Source organism: Syngnathus leptorhynchus, chromosome 2 (genome assembly GCF_054491065.1).
Source record: "Syngnathus leptorhynchus isolate UIUO chromosome 2, UIUO_Slep, whole genome shotgun sequence".
NCBI classification, from domain to species: Eukaryota; Metazoa; Chordata; class Actinopteri; order Syngnathiformes; family Syngnathidae; genus Syngnathus; species Syngnathus leptorhynchus.
The window spans coordinates 16123879-16142836 of record NC_141196.1 but is presented as its reverse complement, the minus strand read 5'-3'; the positions used below and the strand labels follow the sequence as shown (position 1 = coordinate 16142836).

The 18958-nt window shown below is 41.1% G+C and overlaps 1 protein-coding gene across 1 annotated transcript; it reads right to left on the bottom strand.

The window, feature by feature from the left end:
- Positions 1-3642: 3642 nt before the first annotated feature.
- On the bottom strand, positions 3643-18479 carry LOC147061056 (neuronal acetylcholine receptor subunit beta-2-like). Its single transcript, XM_085936766.1, has 6 exons — positions 18425-18479; positions 9384-9529; positions 9256-9300; positions 8967-9076; positions 6297-7281; positions 3643-5375 (listed from the first exon to the last, which is right to left on the bottom strand). The coding sequence occupies exons 1-6, from the start codon at positions 18477-18479 to the stop codon at positions 5220-5222; spliced, it is 1497 nt and encodes a 498-aa protein (XP_085792892.1). The 3' UTR covers positions 3643-5219.
- Positions 18480-18958: the final 479 nt, after the last annotated feature.

Genomic DNA, 18958 nt, shown 5'->3' with positions numbered 1-18958 from the left:
ATCCATATTGCTTATATTCAGTGCAATTCAGAGACCAACACTTACTGTATAACAAATACGACATTAAACTGCCAAATTTGTCATTTTAACAAATATACAAATTGCAACATTAGCTCTATATAGAAACACGTATCAAGTCTTTACATACTGTAAATGCAAATACTATACTGGAGTGAGTAGACAGACAGGCAGATGGGCAGATACTTTTGATAATCAGCACATCTGTATTTGTACTACTTGCACCAATTAAGCACAGAGTGATAATTTGGCCACCTCTGCTTTTTGGTTTTGTCCGACAAGAGAAAGCTGCATTGACTCCAACAACCACTAGCAAGCAGCATTGAGAACTTAAGCCCCCGAGGGAAAACAACTTGACGGAAAATTCATCAGATACGTTATGGAGTTACCTCTGAGGCCATTTTCGAACCCCACCACCTTTGTCTGCCATGTGGATTCAACAGCCAGGCCTGCAGTGTGGATGAGGCCCTGACGTAATTGCGTGCCAGCCACACATTCGCTAATGCAGTTACGTAGCGCATGAATATCGACCAGAGTGCCACAATGGCAGGGATAAATCATAACGGTTCTGTGGAAGATGATGGGCAAGATGGACGGCATCGGTGGACTACCAGAAACACATCAAACTGCAGACACTCGCCAGGCTGCATCACAGTGGCAGAATATACGCATGCATGAATATATGTACGCATGTTTATCCCCGTTTGCATATTTATATTTAACTGCTGACATTCACCAGACAGCATCACAGGCTCGGGAAATGCACACGTGAACGTATGTGTGTATTTGCTGAGTGGGGTCCTAAGATGAGAGATGAGATGAGTTGACAAATTGTATAGGATGCATACACATACAGTACATGTACTGTAAGCATTGCAGCCTGCACAGAGGATAAGTACTTATTGATTTTTCAAGACATGAAGAGGTCCTTAATGTTGACTGCAAGGAGTCCAGGCATCCATATTTATGACTAGGCTTCAATATCTCTCCCTTTCTCAACCAGAACTAAACCAGTGTAACCTTTTCTGTCATTTTATTATTATCATTATTTGTTTTACAAGGTTTAGAGTGTGTATGATACTAATTCACATCAAAGACCCCCAAGTGTGCTTACAATATAGCTCTTGACATACAGTAAAGGAAAAGTCAAAAATTCCTCATTGATACACATGCTCAACAAAATATATTTTGAACACCATGAGGCAATTGTCACTCCCAATCTTCATTCAGAAGCTGCTTTAATGAAAATGCATGCAAACGTCAAGAGTCTTATTTATGAGTCATGCACCGAGAAATGTGCAAGTACAACTTTGCGCTATAATTGCTGAATTTGACTCCAGTTCCACGGCTGTCACAACATTTGTGGGATTATGTCGCTGTTTGCCACACATTTGTATGTATATTTGTGTGTGTGCCTTCACATTACTGCTCTTGTGGGGCCATCACTGACACGGATTAGCTTCAGCACAAGGAATTGTGTAAACGTGACGTGATCAGTGGTGGCGTGACGCCAACAAATACCCAGATTTGTATGATGCCTTCAGGCCGCATTTTAGGCATGCCGTCACAGTTTTAGAAATCATTTTCTATCTGATAAAAAGAGCGAAAGAACACAAGATTTTACACTTATAATTGGGTGCACGTGTGTTGTCAGCATTGCACTGACTTAAGTTAACAGAAAATGAAATTATGCAGCCTACTGTTACAAAATTGTCAAAGGAGCACATGATGCAAATACTGAAAGAGGTTGTAAAATGTCCGCATGTTATGAGAATTTACCACTGAACAAAACTGTTCAATTCACAAAACAACCGTTGATCTGAGGCACTGGGCAGACGAGTAGGGATGGAACAGCTCAGAGAAGTAAGGCAGCATAAGTTTTGTGATCTGTGAAGAACACCCAAAGACAAGAGTCAGTGACATCTCTGCCATCATCCACAGCGCAGAGGCGAAAGTATAACAATCCGCTGTTCAAAGACGTGTTCAAGAGAAGAAATACATGGGCCATACTACAAAATGCAAATCACTCATTCCCATAAAGAATCAGAAGGCCAGATTGGATTTTGCAATGAACTACAGAGATGAGACTGATGAGATCAAGATTAATCTCTAGCAAAGTGATAGAAAGGCCAAATTATGGAGAATGAAAAGTTCTGCTTATGATGCAAAACACACAAGGTCATCTGTGAAGTATGGTAGAGGTAATCTCTTGGTTTGGGTTTGCATGGCTGCTACTAGAGCAGGTCTTTACTGATGATGTAACTCATGATGGCAGCAGCAGAATGAATTCTGAAGTCTACAAAACAATTTTATCTGCGAATTTAAAGAAAAATATATCCAAACTAATCGGGAAAAGCTTCATCTTGCCACAGAACCTCACATCAGCAACACTGACTCAATCATCTCATTTCAATCCCACCTCAAAACCCATTTATTTAGACAGGCATACCCAAGTTGACCACCTACTGCACTTGATGCTCTGCTGCAAGCGCTCTTGGCTTTTTTAAACTGTGTCCTTTCTTGAATTGTTTTTATGCCTATGCGCGGTGACCTTGAGTATCCTGAAAGGCACCTTATAAATAAAATGTTTATTATTATTATGATAGAACAATGACCCAAACACAATGCCAACACAGCAAAGGACTTCATCAGGGTAAAAATGGAATGTCGAATTGGACTTTCACCCAAGAGCATGCAGTTCACCTCCCGAAGAGGAGACTGAAGGTAGAACCCCCCAGAAACAAACACAAACTCAAAGAGGCTGTAGTAAAGGCTTGGAAATGAATTTCAAATAAAACATGTGACAGTCTGATCAAGTTGATGGGCTGCAAGCTTAATGCAGTTATTGTAAGAAAGGATTATGCCATCAAATATTGAATATTATTCACTTGAAGTGAATTTAATAATGTCTGTTCCAATAGTTTTGCACTCTTCAAACAAAATTGACTTGACATTGCTGTTCCAAGGCTGTATGTTCTTCCTCATCGCCTTCATGTTCCAGATAAAAAGCCAACTGTAGCATTTTTAACCAACTGGAGCTACTATGTGGAGAATTAATGTTATCACTCTTTCAACGTCTTTCAAGTTTTTTTTTCCATAATATACCAGACAATATTCTTTTGGTACATCGGACCTGTCTCTTGTGTCAGAAGCAATTCAAAATCAACCAAATTAATTCTGAGATACCTGATAATATTGCGATTGGCTGGCTATGATCTTTCCCAAAGTCAGCTGAAATGGGCTCCAGTTCATCTGTGACCCTAATAAAAACATGTAGTATATAAAAATGAATGGATGGCTAGCAGATAAAAGTACAAGGCAGTTTAATGAAGATTGATAGAGAATTGCCATCAGTGGACAAGAAACCTTTGTGCAACTACAATAAGCCATTAGCGGAGTTAAATGGTGTGATGCCTCTTTTTATATTGCTGAGTCAAGTCATGCAGAAGCAAATGAACAATTAATGTTTCATCACATCAGCGAGTTGCTTCCACTCTCCTTTATTGATCTAGTTACTGACATCATCTCATGTTTCCTTACATCCATCCACAAGACAGGTAAAACAATTTCAAATTAAACCAGCACAATATGCAGCGCATGTTTGTTTTTTTACTCATATCAGCCTCAGCGACAGATGTAATGACAGTAACTTACTTCTTTATAGAAATAAATTGAATGCATCTCAGAGAACAGACATGAATTCTATACAGGAAAAGTAAAGTGGAGATCCAAAGCTGTTTGGCTTCTTTGTTTCTGTCAGTATAGAATGTTATTGCTGTAATTTTCTTGGTGATAGTCATAAAAAAACAAAAACATTTTTTTTCGTATCATTTCGAAGAAAAAACAAGAAGTTTAGGGTCATCAGTTTTGCAAGCAGTCCCTCAGCTGGATGTGCACCAGTCTGGGTCCATAAACTAGCATGTGTGTATCTGAGAGTGAAACAAATTGCTCGTTCAATGTTTGTGCGACTCTGTAATATTACGGCATGTGTGCTACTGGCAAAGATCGCATGGAGGTGATCTTCTTCTGTGAGGCTCATTGATAGTTCCCTTATTGGCACGATGGGTGTGTTTTAAATGTCATTGTTTTTTGTCTTTGGGCTCTTGGGAAAGGAAACTAGGGTTTTTTTCATGCAGTAGAAAATAATTTACAAAAGAGTCAAAGCTGAACAAGAGCCTTGAGCCACTTTTAGTTAGGTTTGATCCGATTCACAGTAATAGTCAATAACATGCTAACTGGGTATACAAGGTGATATCCAGTGCACAGGTTGAAGCAAAACTTGTGGTGCACCTATGATTTAACTTTAATTAGTGCTGGAATATCTTGTCTGCTTTTTCTCATAATTGATCTTACTGGTGCCGTGCTTGAAACGGATCTTTAGGAGCAACATTTTCTTTTTTTTTTGCAAGTGAAGAACATTGTGAACACCATTTAAAACAACTCTTGATTTGTATAGATCATCAAGACATAATTGAACCCTTGCCATAATTTGTATTCATCTCCACTAATGGATTGGCAGAGTTATAATCATTGCTAACATCTTGGGACACACCAAGAAATTTTACAATACAATATAATAGTATTTGGACTATAGACTTTGGACACGTTTTCTCCTTTGAATCCCCCTTTAGCTTGAATTTTTAATCTTAACAGGCTATTCCAGACTGAGTTTAGGGAAGCTCCTTTTAAGTTTCAACATGACCATCCCACTGCATAAAGCTAGGTCCCTTAACAGAAGCTTGAATAGGTTTAATGCTCAAGAACCTGACCTAAATGTGATCAAACAACATTAGGGTGAACAAGGACAAAGAGTGTCAATTTAAATTATCATGAGAATCAATGGGTTAAGCAAGGAAAATCAAATGGACCCAACATTGTTAACATATAACCCGTCAGGGAGATTCACGATAAGTGACCTTGCTCAAACAAAGGAAAGCAACAAAAGCAGCAATTTCTTCTTCAAAACTACATGAATCTCAGTTCTCCTGCTTGATCAGAAGATGGCAGGACAAGCACAAGTCAAAAAGACTAGGGAGTGAGTTCAGAAGCAGAACAGGTGCTCGAGGAAGAGGGGTGGTATCAGAACATCAGATGATGAAAAGGATTGATCTGGTGCTTTGAAGAGAGGTGTAGTAGGAATTAAGCTTGTTGTTTTTGTTTCTTTTTGTTAGTTTTGTTTCCCAGAGTTTGGATGTCATTGCTCAGTTCTGGTCCATGTCTTCAATAATAGGTGTGTTGTAACTTTGGAAAAGAGGCTGCATGAAGAGGCCCACGGTTCCTACCACACATACACACACAAAGATCCAAAGGAAAAGTCGGTCGATCACCATCGCAACATACTTCCAATCCTCAATGATCTGTAAGAAGACAGAAGTGAGTGTTAGAAAAATATATCATTGACGCAACTGTTGGATGAGTCCGAGGTGATGTCACGGTTGGAATGGAGCAGGGCAACCAAGTGCAGCTTGGACCAGGGTTTATTGGCAAAACTGAAAATCCAGACTCTACAAACTGACATGACAAAACAATAACATGACTGACTAACCAAAACGTACTTCAAGAAGACAGAAACCAAAAGTACATGAAGACAACACAACAACAAAACAACAATGACCTACGGGGAGTGCAGGGCAGACAGGACTTATATACACGACAGGTAACAAGAGGCAGGTGAGAACAATCAAACCAATCATGGGCACACAGGAGGGGAGGGGCGAGCACACAGACAGAAACCAAGACAACCGACACATAGTGGAACGGCTGGGGACGAGACGTGACAGTTGAGGCAACTCCATGCGCCAGAAAGCCTGGATGCGCAAGACAGCCGAAAACATGGTAGAGTCGGCTCTAAAATGTAAGGCTAGTTTTTACACTGAGCGCATAGGCACCACCTACCAAAATAGGGCCCAACAAATTAATAGGATACCATTAGGTAAACTTTGACGCTGTTAGTATGCCTCCAAATCCATCCATCTATTTTCTATTGTACCTCCCATCTGTCCGTCTCATTTACCGATTAGTCTCACTAGTCCTCATCAAAAGTTCCTTGCTTTATATAACAGCATGTGCAGTGGTGAGATGTTGTATTACTTCTGACAAATTGTAGTGGAACTTAACCAGAACATGCTGCTTTATCAGAAAGAAAGGGATTTGTCATTGCATTTAGTGTAGCGGCATGTATTCTGCACACATATTATAAAAGTGGACAAAAAGAAGGGATTTGATCAAGAATTATGTGCATATCACACATACATTGAGGCATTCCTCCAAAAACCTACCCCTTCATCATCATCCTCACTCTTCATTTTGTCCGCAATGTAGCGCACACCATCCACGGCATCCTCCACATCGATGCTGCTTTTCAGTGTCGTCCTCTTCCTGAATTCTGTGTTGTCGGCAAAGTCGCTGAACGTCCAGCCGTATCGCTTGGCCGACTCCTCGTTGACGTAGAAGGATGACGAGCAGTCGGCCAGTCCCAGAGAACCTGTCCCCGCGTCCGCCCCTGCTTTCTTCTCCGAGTACGACCGCTGTTGGTGTTTTTTCCGGAACCTCTCGCGTATGTTGGATCTGCCAGGTCTCCGCATAAAAAGGTAGGAGGGAAGTTGATACATGAAGACCCGTTTGACCCAAGGAGGCATGGTATGCGTACTAGGGGAGCGATGGTGCACGTTGAGCACGCAAACACTGGTGACAATGGAAAAGGTGACCAGCACCATGGTAAACATCAGGTACTTCCCGATCAGAGGCACCGCTAAAGATGTGGGTGGCACAATCTTTGAGATAAGGAGTAAAAACACAGTGAGGGCCAGGAGCACTGAGATGCACAGCGTCATCTTCTCACCACAGTCTGATGGCAGGTAGAAGACCAGGATGGCCAAAGATGTGATCAGGATACAAGGGATGATCAGGTTGATGGTGTAGAAGAGAGGTTTTCTCTTAATGATGAAGTCATAAGTGATGTCCAGGTACCTGACGTCATCGGGGTCTTCATTCTTGCGTCCCGGCAACGACACAATATCCCATTCGCCGCTGGGTTTAAAATCGTCACGGCTGGCAAAGTCACTCAGGAGGATGAGGTCGATCTCAGTGTGGTCGTACGTCCATGAGCGAAACTTGAGGGTGCAGTTCTGCTGGTCGAACGGAAAGTCGCGGACCTCAATCTTGCAGGCCGACTTGTAGATGGCGGGAGGGAGCCAAGCCACCTCACCGTTGTTGGAGACCACCGCGTTGGAGTAGAAGGAGACTTCGTAGGTACCGTCAGCACTGAGGAACGGACAGGGAAACATTAAGAGGAAGAACACAAACAACGTCCCTACAATCCAGCCTGAATCCTTATGACATCACCTCCTGCATTATTTTTGATAGTGTCTTGACTGAAACTAGTGAAGGTCTTGTTCTACAATGTATGAGGGTTGGAAGGTGATCAACTTGCATTGACTAGCGGTGCACCTGAGATCTGATTTTAAGGTTTGATTAATCACTCATAAAATACTTCACAGCTCAGCGCCTTCCTATCTTGCTGACCTAGTGGTGCTTTATGTTAGCCTTACACACACAAACACACACACACATACACACACACACACACACACACGCACACACACACAACATGGTGCTCTTTTGACTCTGAGAGCTAAACAGAAGTCATAAAGCAAAAAACATCAAAAGTAGCTTATGGTCCCTTTTGGACCTCCAGTACTTTGGACTGCAAAATTAGAGTGGGTATCGCTAGAAATGTTTAAATTGAGGACTTAATTCTACACTCTTGTATTTGGTTCTAACCACCACACCCAGTATACAATAATCTCTCGCCTCGTCACACCACCAAACATTTGGATTTTCGCCTAACAGTTTCCATGACTGTTTTCGTGAATATTAGACACTTGCTAAATGGCTCCTTTTAAAACGGGTCCAAGGTCAGCGTTTCAAAATATTGTTATCATTCTTAGGGGAAAAATTCTCTATCAGCAGCATTTCAACAATCTCCCCCTTACACCTGCCTCTAATGCGCTGAGAAGTTCCTTTCGAATTGATCTTCTTACCAAAGCTACAGGCATTGCATTATACATACATAGACCATCAATTATGAAGTAGGTCAGAAATCCAGTGTCACATTCAGTTCCTATTGGTAGAAGTCAAGGGCGGTTCGGCCATGGAGAGCACTGAAAACGAGGACCTTCTTCTTCATTCTGCGACCTCTAGCCCCATCATCTTCTATCATTTGGACCAATTTTGCCTGTTGTGCAGTCTTAACGTTGACCAGCAATCTGTCTACATGAAAATTTCATGGCTACCAGGAGAGTATAGACAGTGGTGCACCACTGCTGACCACAACACACGAGGCATATCCATCCACACAACCAGATAACCTCCACCCATCTCATATTTACACATCCACGCACACAACCAGATAACTTACACCCATCTCATATTTACAGTTGATTGATTTATCATCATTTTATCAACATATCCAGTAAGCATCATGGTATGGTTTTATGGCATCACTGATACTAATGTGTGGCGGTGTTGATTCACAAGTTTGTCCACCTAGACACGGCAATTGGATTTCGTCGCTTGGTGTGGGGTCACCCTAATTGCTTTACACAGCCCTTGATTGATGTTTATGTTGTCTCCCCGGGGGTCCTCTCATTTGTGATCCGATTCTTTACAGGGTGTTAGGCACTGCAGAGCCCCTCCCACCGCATATTGGTACAACTGCCTTTCACTCACTCACCCTGTCCTGCTCTTTGCTACTCATTGCATCAGCTTCCCAGTCCTCATACACAGTATTGAGTCAATGTCAGTAGAACGTGGTTTTGGTATTCTCATCAACTTCATAATCAGTCATTACAATGCAGCATAATAATAACACTTTGAGGTCAAGTAGCCAATCTTTTGCACACATAGCAGCACATTGATAAGTCTCAAAGTGTTTGTCGTAACCCTACTTGTTGTAGAGGACGATGTCTGGCAGCCAAATGTGTTGTGTCGGGAGGCGGATTTTCTTGATGCCATCGTACTCATCAGGGTCCCACATTAATCTGTAGTCGTTCCACACCTGATGATTGTTTGGGGGGGGGGGGGGGGGGGTTAAAAAAAAAACACTGAGAAAACAAACATCTCCACAAAAACCATAAACTATGTGGCAATAAAATGTGTATTGCTGTGTTAATTTTACTACTGGATCATTTATATTTTTTTGTGGGAAGAAATGAAAGAGACCAAGACAAGACAAACCTGGGTTAGCCAACAATTGGTGGTCATGATCTGTTCTCTCTCATTCTGAAACACACATCATTGTCATCATCATCATCATCATCATCATGATTATTACATATAGGACTGGCACATCTGATCTTCCTCACCACATTGATGAGCTGGGCAAGAGACACTTGGATGTAAATGGTGACTTGCTGGCTGTTGTTGACAGCTGGTCTGATCAGTTTGTTGTAGCGGTCTGCCGACAACAGGTGACCCACAAGACGTTCCTCCACCTCTGCACACAAGGCGACTTCAAACACACACACACACGTATACACACAAATCTAGGTTATTTAGGACTGCTTTACATCCAACATACTGTACGTTCACAGGCAGTTGGATTCATACTGACGGCTAGCGTCACCATCGAAAACATATCGCGTGTGATTCCAATACAAGAGCTCTAGTTCCTAAAAGGGATGACTTGGAATAACTAGGAAATCACTACGTTTGTTTACTGTATATTATTTGTGTTCATTGCAAAAATGTAACTGTTTGCAACAACAAATTGCTGCTCGGGCGGGATGTAAAACATCTGTCACAAACCTAAAAAGCCATGAATAAACATACTATACGCTACGCTTACAAAGAATGGAATGACACAATAAATGTCTCGATGTGCTAGTTTTGTGTTGCACACCACTTATCCAGAGTGTGACAACATGGTTGAAATGGTTCAAAACAATTGAGGAGAGCAATGCTGTAATGTGGCTCAATGGTTTTATTCAGACAAGATAATGTGATCTGATAGCACCGACACACTAAATATGTCTGCATCCAAACATCCTTATTTCGATTAGCATATTTTTTTTCTACCTCAGCAGACAATACATATACATTGTAAAGCCCAATGCTCTCATAATAATAAACACTCCTCACATAGGAGAATCTCCCGATGTGCCAAATGAAATAAATATCCAAATGCGTGCGGAGCTGCGCACTATTTTGGGCTGTGCAGATCCTCCCATCAACTAAAGTGTGTCCCTTACACACCTTCACTCTGAATGGAGCAACCCCGGAATGAGATGTGAGTGCATGTGCAAATAGTTGTTTGTCTGTGTGCCCTGCGATTGGCCAAGAACCAGTTCAGGGTGTCCCCCGCCTACTGCCCGATGACTGCTGGTAGCAATATGTGAGTCGCAGATGTGATGTGACTCAATGCATTATGCCTAACACTCAAGTTAGAAACATTCTGGTTTTATAATATCAATTAACTATTTTTAAAAGTGTTACTTACCTACATTATCTGCAAAGGTAATATCAGTGATTATGTCTTTTTATACTTAGAAGAAAATCCAACTAAATTCTTGGAAAAGCATGCTCAAGCATCCTAACTAATTATATTCCATAAAGCCAAAATATCCTCCGGCTGTTACGCAATCCTATTCTATTGGACGCCATGCCAAAAATGTCAAACCACAGAGTGCAGCTGCCTCTAAATAAACATTCCACTTCTCTGATTTTGACTTCCCTAATTTCATCATCTCAGCTGAGTGCTTATCGGGACGATGCATTCATATCAGGCTAACGTGGGTCGTCGAGGGGGCCTGGCGTTGCATAATGTGTGTGTCTGAAGTGATTAGCTATGCTGACTAGTTACCCGGGGCCACATGTAAACACATGCGGTTTGATCCTGCCGCCACGCACAGGTAGATGTCTGTGCTCCCCTCTGATAGGAATGCGATATGTCACATCTGAGGTGTTACGCATGACATTATTTGGCTGAAACAAAAACAGGTCAAAATAGCACAGACACAAACAGTTGTTGGGAAGGTGAAAATCCATCTAGGATGTCCCACACATGACATTGTGGGAAAAACATTTGAATGTGGCTACACAATGATACAATGTACACACAATACTAATTTGAGGGTTTAACAACTCGGATGTCTTTGAAAGCAAATGTGGTGTATTTTTCCCAAGAATCTGTAATACCCAATGCTCGAAAGGTGTCTTTTCCTCTCATCCTGTTCTTGTCAATAACCTGTGATGCCAATTTCTTCAGAATTCCTCAAATTAAATTGACTACCTCTGATGGGAAAAGTGCATCCTATCGCTGATCCAACTGTCTGATACTGAGCCACGGACACAAATAGTTTGTGGCCAAAAACTAACATGTCTTTCTCACATTGGACCTCCTTCGGGTACACAAATTTGTATTTTGTGGCCATAAGTTAGTCTTTTTGTATGCATATTAAACTTATTGCATGGACAAATTAGTACTTTATTATTTTGTGCGCATGTTGCACCAAGTGGAAACAAATTCGTATTATGTGCAAATAATATTCAATTTATGGACACATATTAGTATTTTGTGGTTACAAATTATTATTTCATGCGCACATTATACCTATTTTGACAAAAATTTGTGGCTATAAATAGTTTTTTTTTGTCACAAATTACTATTTTTTGTGCCACCCTTGAAATGTTTTTCCCCGGCGTCATATTCTTAGCCTCTATATGATTCTGATGATGCTAGCAGGACATTCTGATCCTACTGAGTCTTCTCACAATGTTCAGATCCAAAATGAAACCAATTTCAAGAGATTCTTGACCATGATTAAAAGACACAACTCAAAAGTATACTTGATATTCAAAGTATTCTTCCTGGTATTTGTTGACCTATTTAAATTTATCAGTGTAGATTGAAAGGATCACACAACAAGAAACGTGCTAACACTTACACACGCCCATGGCAACAATTGGTGAAGCGATGTTTAAATGTCGTGCTGCAAGGTCTCACCAATTCGGTGCTCGAGCAAAATAGCATGCTGCTCGATTGAATGGCTAATGAAATAATTGTGTGCGTGTGAGGGGGGGGGGGGGATCTTAAACAGATATATTTTTGCATCCATACTGACTACACACTGTACCTTTTAAAAAATCAAAGATTGTCTATAGATATATCATATCTATGTTTGTTTATTATACATACAATATGGTGATCAGCAGCGCTCGTAATGTGCAGCTCGAACGAGAAAGATCTAGATTTAACACACACGCACAAACACACACAAGCACACACAAGCGCACACAAGCGGATACAGTCACCGCCGGGCTGTTTTCATCCATGTAATCAACACAGAACACAGTCTGACTGGGTCACAGAGCTTCCGTGACAGTTGCTTGTTTCAAACACGCTGCCAGAGTTTTGTGCATTACAAACTTCTGAGCCCCTTTCCTTTCCGTATGTATATGTAGAGCAGTGGTTCTTAACCTGGGTTCGATCGAACCCTAGGGGTTCGGTGAGTCGGTCTCAGGGGCTCGATAGAGACTCCACCGAGGAGGTCCGAACAAACCTGATTTATCACGTCAATTCTGATTTGCAAGTATGCAATGGCTACATGTAGACAATCTAATGGGATTTAATATATTATTGCTGCAAAAAAATGTCCGCCTTCTCAAAATTAATTGACTTTTTGATTGACTTTGACAAAGATATTCATTTAACAATGATTCTTATTTATGTTTTCAATTGTGTATAGCTGACAACTGTTAAAAATACTACAAATGTCAAAACATTTGATGACTTCATACGATTTCAGTCTATTTTTCTTGTGTTATTTTATGTTATTAGGGCCTTTGTGACAGCCTGGTTTGCTATTCATGAATCATGTTTGCTTGACAGGGCAGTAGAAACTGCGGGGGCAAAACAGCGCAAAATAAATGTAGATGAGGGAAGAGGTCAATGGTTGTTTTTACAGCCAAAAGGGACAAACGCATTTGCCTAGAACAATAAAAATATGTTGCCTAATATAACTTGCTGATCTTTCTTAAGTTGTAGCAAGAATTACTGGCTATGCTTTCAATTTCAAATGTAAAAATATGAATACTGATAACCTTAGCTGCCTCTAACATCTTGTATTTCTATTCCAAATAAAATGAATACAATGTAATCCCACACAGCCGTGGCTTAGGCGGAAGAGTGGGTCGTTCAGTACCCGGAGGGTTGACGGTTCGAATCCCGCTCTGTCTGGTTCATGTGTGCCGTTATGTCACTTAATACACCGAACCTCCAGTGCCATTCACACTGGTGTATGGCTGGGTGCCAATGGTTTGTGGTGGTCAGAGGGGCCCCAAGGCGCACACTGGCAGCCAGGGAAGCTGTGGCTACCATAGTAAGTAATGTGTATGAATAATGTATCCACTGTAAAACATCTTTGGGTGTCCAGAAAAGCGGTATATAAATCTGATTTAGTATTAATATTGTAATTATTATTCCAAATAAAATGAGTCATTAGAAACGGTGGTTATCTGCCTCACACTTGAGAGATTCTGAGTTTGAATTTCATCTCACACCTTCCTGTGAGGATGTTTTATGTTCTCTCCGTGCTTGCGTAGCTTTTGTCCAAGCACCCCGTCTTTGCCGACATTCCCAAAAACACAAACTCCATTGCCCATAAGATGTGAAGGTGAGTGTAAAACACCCTAACCCAGAAGCAGTGCAGCTCAACCACACTGTCACAACAATAATCAGCAACAAATTTGATTCAAAAAGCAAGTATTCACGACAAATGTAAGTCAACTCAAGGATGACACTCTGCTGTTGATCCAAATGGCTTTTTGCACTTTTGAATTGTAGATGTGCCTGTCGCGCTCTGTTAACATGCAAACGTCTAAGTAGTTTAGAAAGCCGTTCGGATATGGTTCATTTCATATTTATAAGCTCACTGTATTTAATTTAACGTGTTTTGTCTGACTACAGATGAATCAGACAAGTCCCAATGACCATGCATAAAATGAAGTCTGTCAGTGTCAGTGTCTTATAAGTAGTTTCCGCGTCATTACTGTAGAGGGAGCACAGAAGAAACCATCCTTCCTGTTCAGTGATGTGAGAGAGTGAGTTGAAGCCTATCACAGCTGACTTTGGGGCCAAAGACAGACTACACCCTCGAATGGTCGCCTGTAAATCACTGCATAATACAGACAGACAACCGTTGGTGCTCACATTCACACGGTCAGTGAACTTTTGAACTGAACCCCTGCAACAAAGTCAAAGTTTCATGCAATTTTAAAGCATCATTTTGCAAATATTTCCGTTCAATGATCTAATTCGACAATAGTTTGCCTAGCCAATCAGGGACTCTCATGGCTTTGTCTGAGTGTAAGCTGCTGTTATTTTAATGGCATCAGAGTTACTGTGCAATTTGTCATATCTGTGGTAAAAAAATCTGAAACATAATGTGGTTGAATGAGAGCTGCCATTTGTCAAGAGGAAAAACACATTGCACATTTGATTTCACTGGTTTGCTTTCCCACCGGCCTGGGGTATCTTGGAGTTGTCGCGTTTGACAGGGCAGCAAACCCAAGTTTGACAGTTGTATGGCCGGATTCCCTGTCAACGTCATCCAGGCCAAATATCAGCAGAGGAATATGTGCGTGGTTAAGCATTTAGCCTGAACCAGTTGAGCAAACACTTGTGATCTGACATCAGCAAGATACACATCTCCTGACTTCTCAAAGTGTGTGAGTTGGCAGCTTTGGATGACAGAATCACAAGGTTTTGTATTTGCGGCCACACTGAAGGCTGTCACATTTGTGACGCCTGCAAACTGCAAAGAAGAGGTGCTCTGCCAGAAAGCTGAGCTACATTGTAGACATATCATTCCACATTACACTCTAACAGATATCTGAGTGAGGAGGACAAGTGCATGACGTTTAAAATCTCCAACAAGGATTAGGGTCAGTAAATCTGGTCCCCAGGATGGCAGAAGTCTCATGGACTTAATTCCACTTAGAAGACCCTCTTTTCCAGCTCCTCCCTCTCGGAGGCACGTTTGAACAATGCATACCAGAACATCAGACATTCCAAGACTGGCTATTGAGCTTCTTAAATAGTTGACATCTCATTTCATAGTGACATGTTTGAAATGTCTGTTCTACTGTACCATTCTTACAGTAATTATAGTTCTGTCACTCCACTTCTCATTTTTTATTTCTTATATAAAAATGTACAAAAGTAAAGACAGTCACTGTGTCTTAAATGTACGTATATATTGTTTCAGTGTTTTTTTTGTGTGTGTGAAAGTACTAGACTTGACTCCAAATGTTGCGCAAAAATTACTCGAGTGTTTTGACAGAGCCAATAAAGATGATTCTGATACAGCTACTGAAGAAGATGATCTGCCTTCTCGGTATAGAAGAATGTGCAGACTACATTCTTTAGATCATTACTTTTCATCTTTTGCCATGTTAGTTACATTTTTTGTAATTTTATGTTAGTAAATCTCGGACAGAAAATCTGATCTGGCTTCTGTATTGGCCGACATACTAGATGCACGATTTTCGCCTTGAGAGAAAAGCTTACTTGAAAATGTACCATAACTGTTAGTGGGTGTTTTATATTTGCAACCTTGAAAGAACCCTGACAAACTCTGAGGTGAATGCAATATTTGCTGCCTTCGAGAAACAGCAATTGTTTGCCATTCAAAGCAACAAATGCTTTACTCTGACCACAGATGGTATGTAGCACCATTGAAACAGCTTTGTTTGAAATCCTTGTCAAGATGTATTAAGCTGTCAGAAGAAAGCCACAACGAGTGATTGGGACATGCACAGGGTCGGGGAAATTTTGGGGAGAATCCCAGCAGGTCTCAACACACATGTATGCAGAGAGATACACACACACACACACACTCACTAGTGTCTGCCTTGCTGCACTCTCCAATCCTCAATAATTTATTTCCTCTAAAAATAAGAATGCCATCATCTCACATGTGCTACAACGGCAACACAATCAAAGATTCTTCACCAAGACATGCGCAGCAAATTTGTGCTATAGTTGATCAGGTTTTAAAAATGACAAAGAGGGTGATGCCGTTCCACATTTTGCTTCCTATAGGGTTACTTTCAAGGTATAGTGGTGTAGTGATGTTAAATATTCAGTAGGTGGCCATCGGAGGTGGCCTATCTGAGGCCGAAATGTTGAGATCCGCCCCTCTTTGGTTGAGAGATTTCTATTCTGAATTTTTTATATCCCTCCCTAACATGAGTTTCATTTTCCTTTGGTTATAGGTCACGTCATTACGAAGAAGAAAAAAAACGTGTCATGGTTACAGGAAAAAAAATAAAAAGGTACTTTAAGGGGTGTCTTCATTTTATCTTTATGATATTGCTCATACTGAAAATAACTATCTTGCAGATATTTTGACTTGGATTGGGTTGTTACAAATATCAGACATGCAGCTAACCCTAACCCTAACCCTAACCATTCATGTAAGTTTTAGATTAAAAATCTTACTTTTAATATTTCTTATTACTCGTGACTAAACGTAGCTCAACCACTGAATCAAGAACTTTGCCTTCCAGCTCAGCTCCTTCTTCCCCATGACAGATGGAAAGAAAGTCCTCATTACTGCAGATGCTGCACCGATCCGCCTGTGGATCTCCCTCTCCGTCCTCCCTTCACTTGTGAACAAGACCCCAAGATACTTGAAGTCGTCCACTTGGGGCCTGATCTCATCCCTGACCCGGAGAGGGCATTCCACCCTTGTCCGACTGAGGATCATAGTCTTGGATTTGAAGGTGCTAGTTTTCACCCCAACCGCTTATTGTATATGCCGGGTATATGCCAGGTTTTATAATCTCTTCAAAATTTCAAAAACTTTTTTCACACTTTTTGAAGTGATCCATAACCTACAAACTCAAATAAAGGGACAAATATTTTTAAGAGGGGAATTAAAAACAACTTAAATAATATTGTTGAACAATTATGTACATCTTCTTTTAACTGAGATGTTGTGTTCAAAATAAACCTTAAGCACATTCAAAAATGGGAGCAACTAAAGCTACCAACACTTCAAGCGCCTCTGATTAACCCCAAATGAATTTAAATATTCTAGTTTGCTTTTCCTGACTTTTTTGCCTTGACTGACTGGGATTTGGAACTCTTCAGTATTCCCTCCAGCAAGTATAACACTCCAATTGCATGATGCAGCCACCATCTTGCTTCTCATATGGTATGGTGGTATTTTCCTCGTTTGGCATGTACACATTTGGCATAAGCACTCTCTGGTACCTTTTAGAAGTATGGCTGAAAAGTTCAAATTTGTTTTTATTGAACCATAACAGACACAGGGGAAATTGTGCTTAAGTTGTTTATTTTTATTTATCCTCTCAAAAAGATTCAAACAAAACTGGGCAGGTTATAGGTCACTTCTCTATCCTGATAACTTTTCAACAAAGCTAAAACATATGATCTTGTTCTAACGTTTTTTTTCTCAACGTTGGGAATTATTTTATTTCTTTGGTATTTAAGCGTATAACTGTATTTAATTGGACCCTGGACCCCAAACGTTTGAGATTTGCAGCCTTCTCCTGCTTATCCCTGCCTCAACTTTTCAACACTTAGCGTGCATCAGCAAGAGGAGATGTGGTACTCTGAAAGCAACAACATACAAATAGGTGCCAACATAGTGAATCATCTTTGTCAGCTCTTGCCAAAGAGCTCATTTGTAACATGCCAAGCAACAGCTGTTGGCCCGAGAACAACACTGAGATGAAACCAACATAGTTCTGCCCATCCACACATGTGGTATCACCGAGGGGCCACACAGAGTGAGGGCCTCCATGCACTTAACTTGGAGATTTATATGAATTTTTATATATATACATATATATATATACAATCCATTAAACCTCTTTGTCAAACTGTGAAATGTATCCGCCATAATGAGATCAAATACAAGGGTTGTGTCAAAATTTCTCCCTAGATAATTTTCTAAATTTCCAGTCCATGTCTTTTGATCCAACACTTTATTTGTATTTGATTTTTTTATTTTACATGTTTTATTCTGGTATTCTGATGCATTATAAATGTATTTGCTTTATTGTACTTTTGCTCACGATTGCTCACGTGTACCTAATGTAGTGGCCAACAAAATTCCTCTTGTAGAAAGTAGCACTTTAGGAATTGAGATACGCAACCCTTGACATTAGTTGCTTCGTTATTTCAAGAATACTATATATCTATTAGAGATCAAGAAGATTAAGCTTCCCCGAAAGAGTCAACGCGGCACTGCGCATGTGACAATTTGGCTCAGGAACAGCCAAAACATGTTTGATCCTCTTTGATTGACACCTCAAAGTACAAGCCCCTCGTTCCCGATTTGGAAGGAATTTGAAAAAGTAGGATTAAACTACTCACTTTTTGACACGGTGACAACCAGGAGAAGCAGGGCAGCTTTGGCCAGCACCGCCATCGTCCAGAGGCTGCGAAAACGCGCGTAAACTTGCAGATGATGCTCTTTTTGTGCTCCTCTTCCACTGTAGACTTGGAATGTAACAATAATGGATTAGAAAAGCCGTCGGTGCGTTGGATCCGGATGAGGGAAAGTGTCTATCTGAGGCTCGGAGGCATGGAGAGCTCTACTGACACTTGCCTGGGTGCAGTCAGATTGCAGGAGCGCACCGATCGTGCGCAGCGGCGCCCGGCTAGAAAAAGGACCGTTTCCTCCTTGTTTTACGTCCTCTTGGTCGTTGCAAGCGGGTAGATGAGTGGAGTAATGTGCGGCCATGCAGGAGCAAACGGCAGTGTCACAATCGTGCAATCTGCGAGATCTCCGATAAAAGATTCAGACTTCCCGGTGTTCACATGGCTCTGCAACCTGCCCAGGGAGCTCCGATGCCGGGGCTCCGCTTGCATGCCAACTCGGTCAAAATGGACAGATCTGTGAGAAGA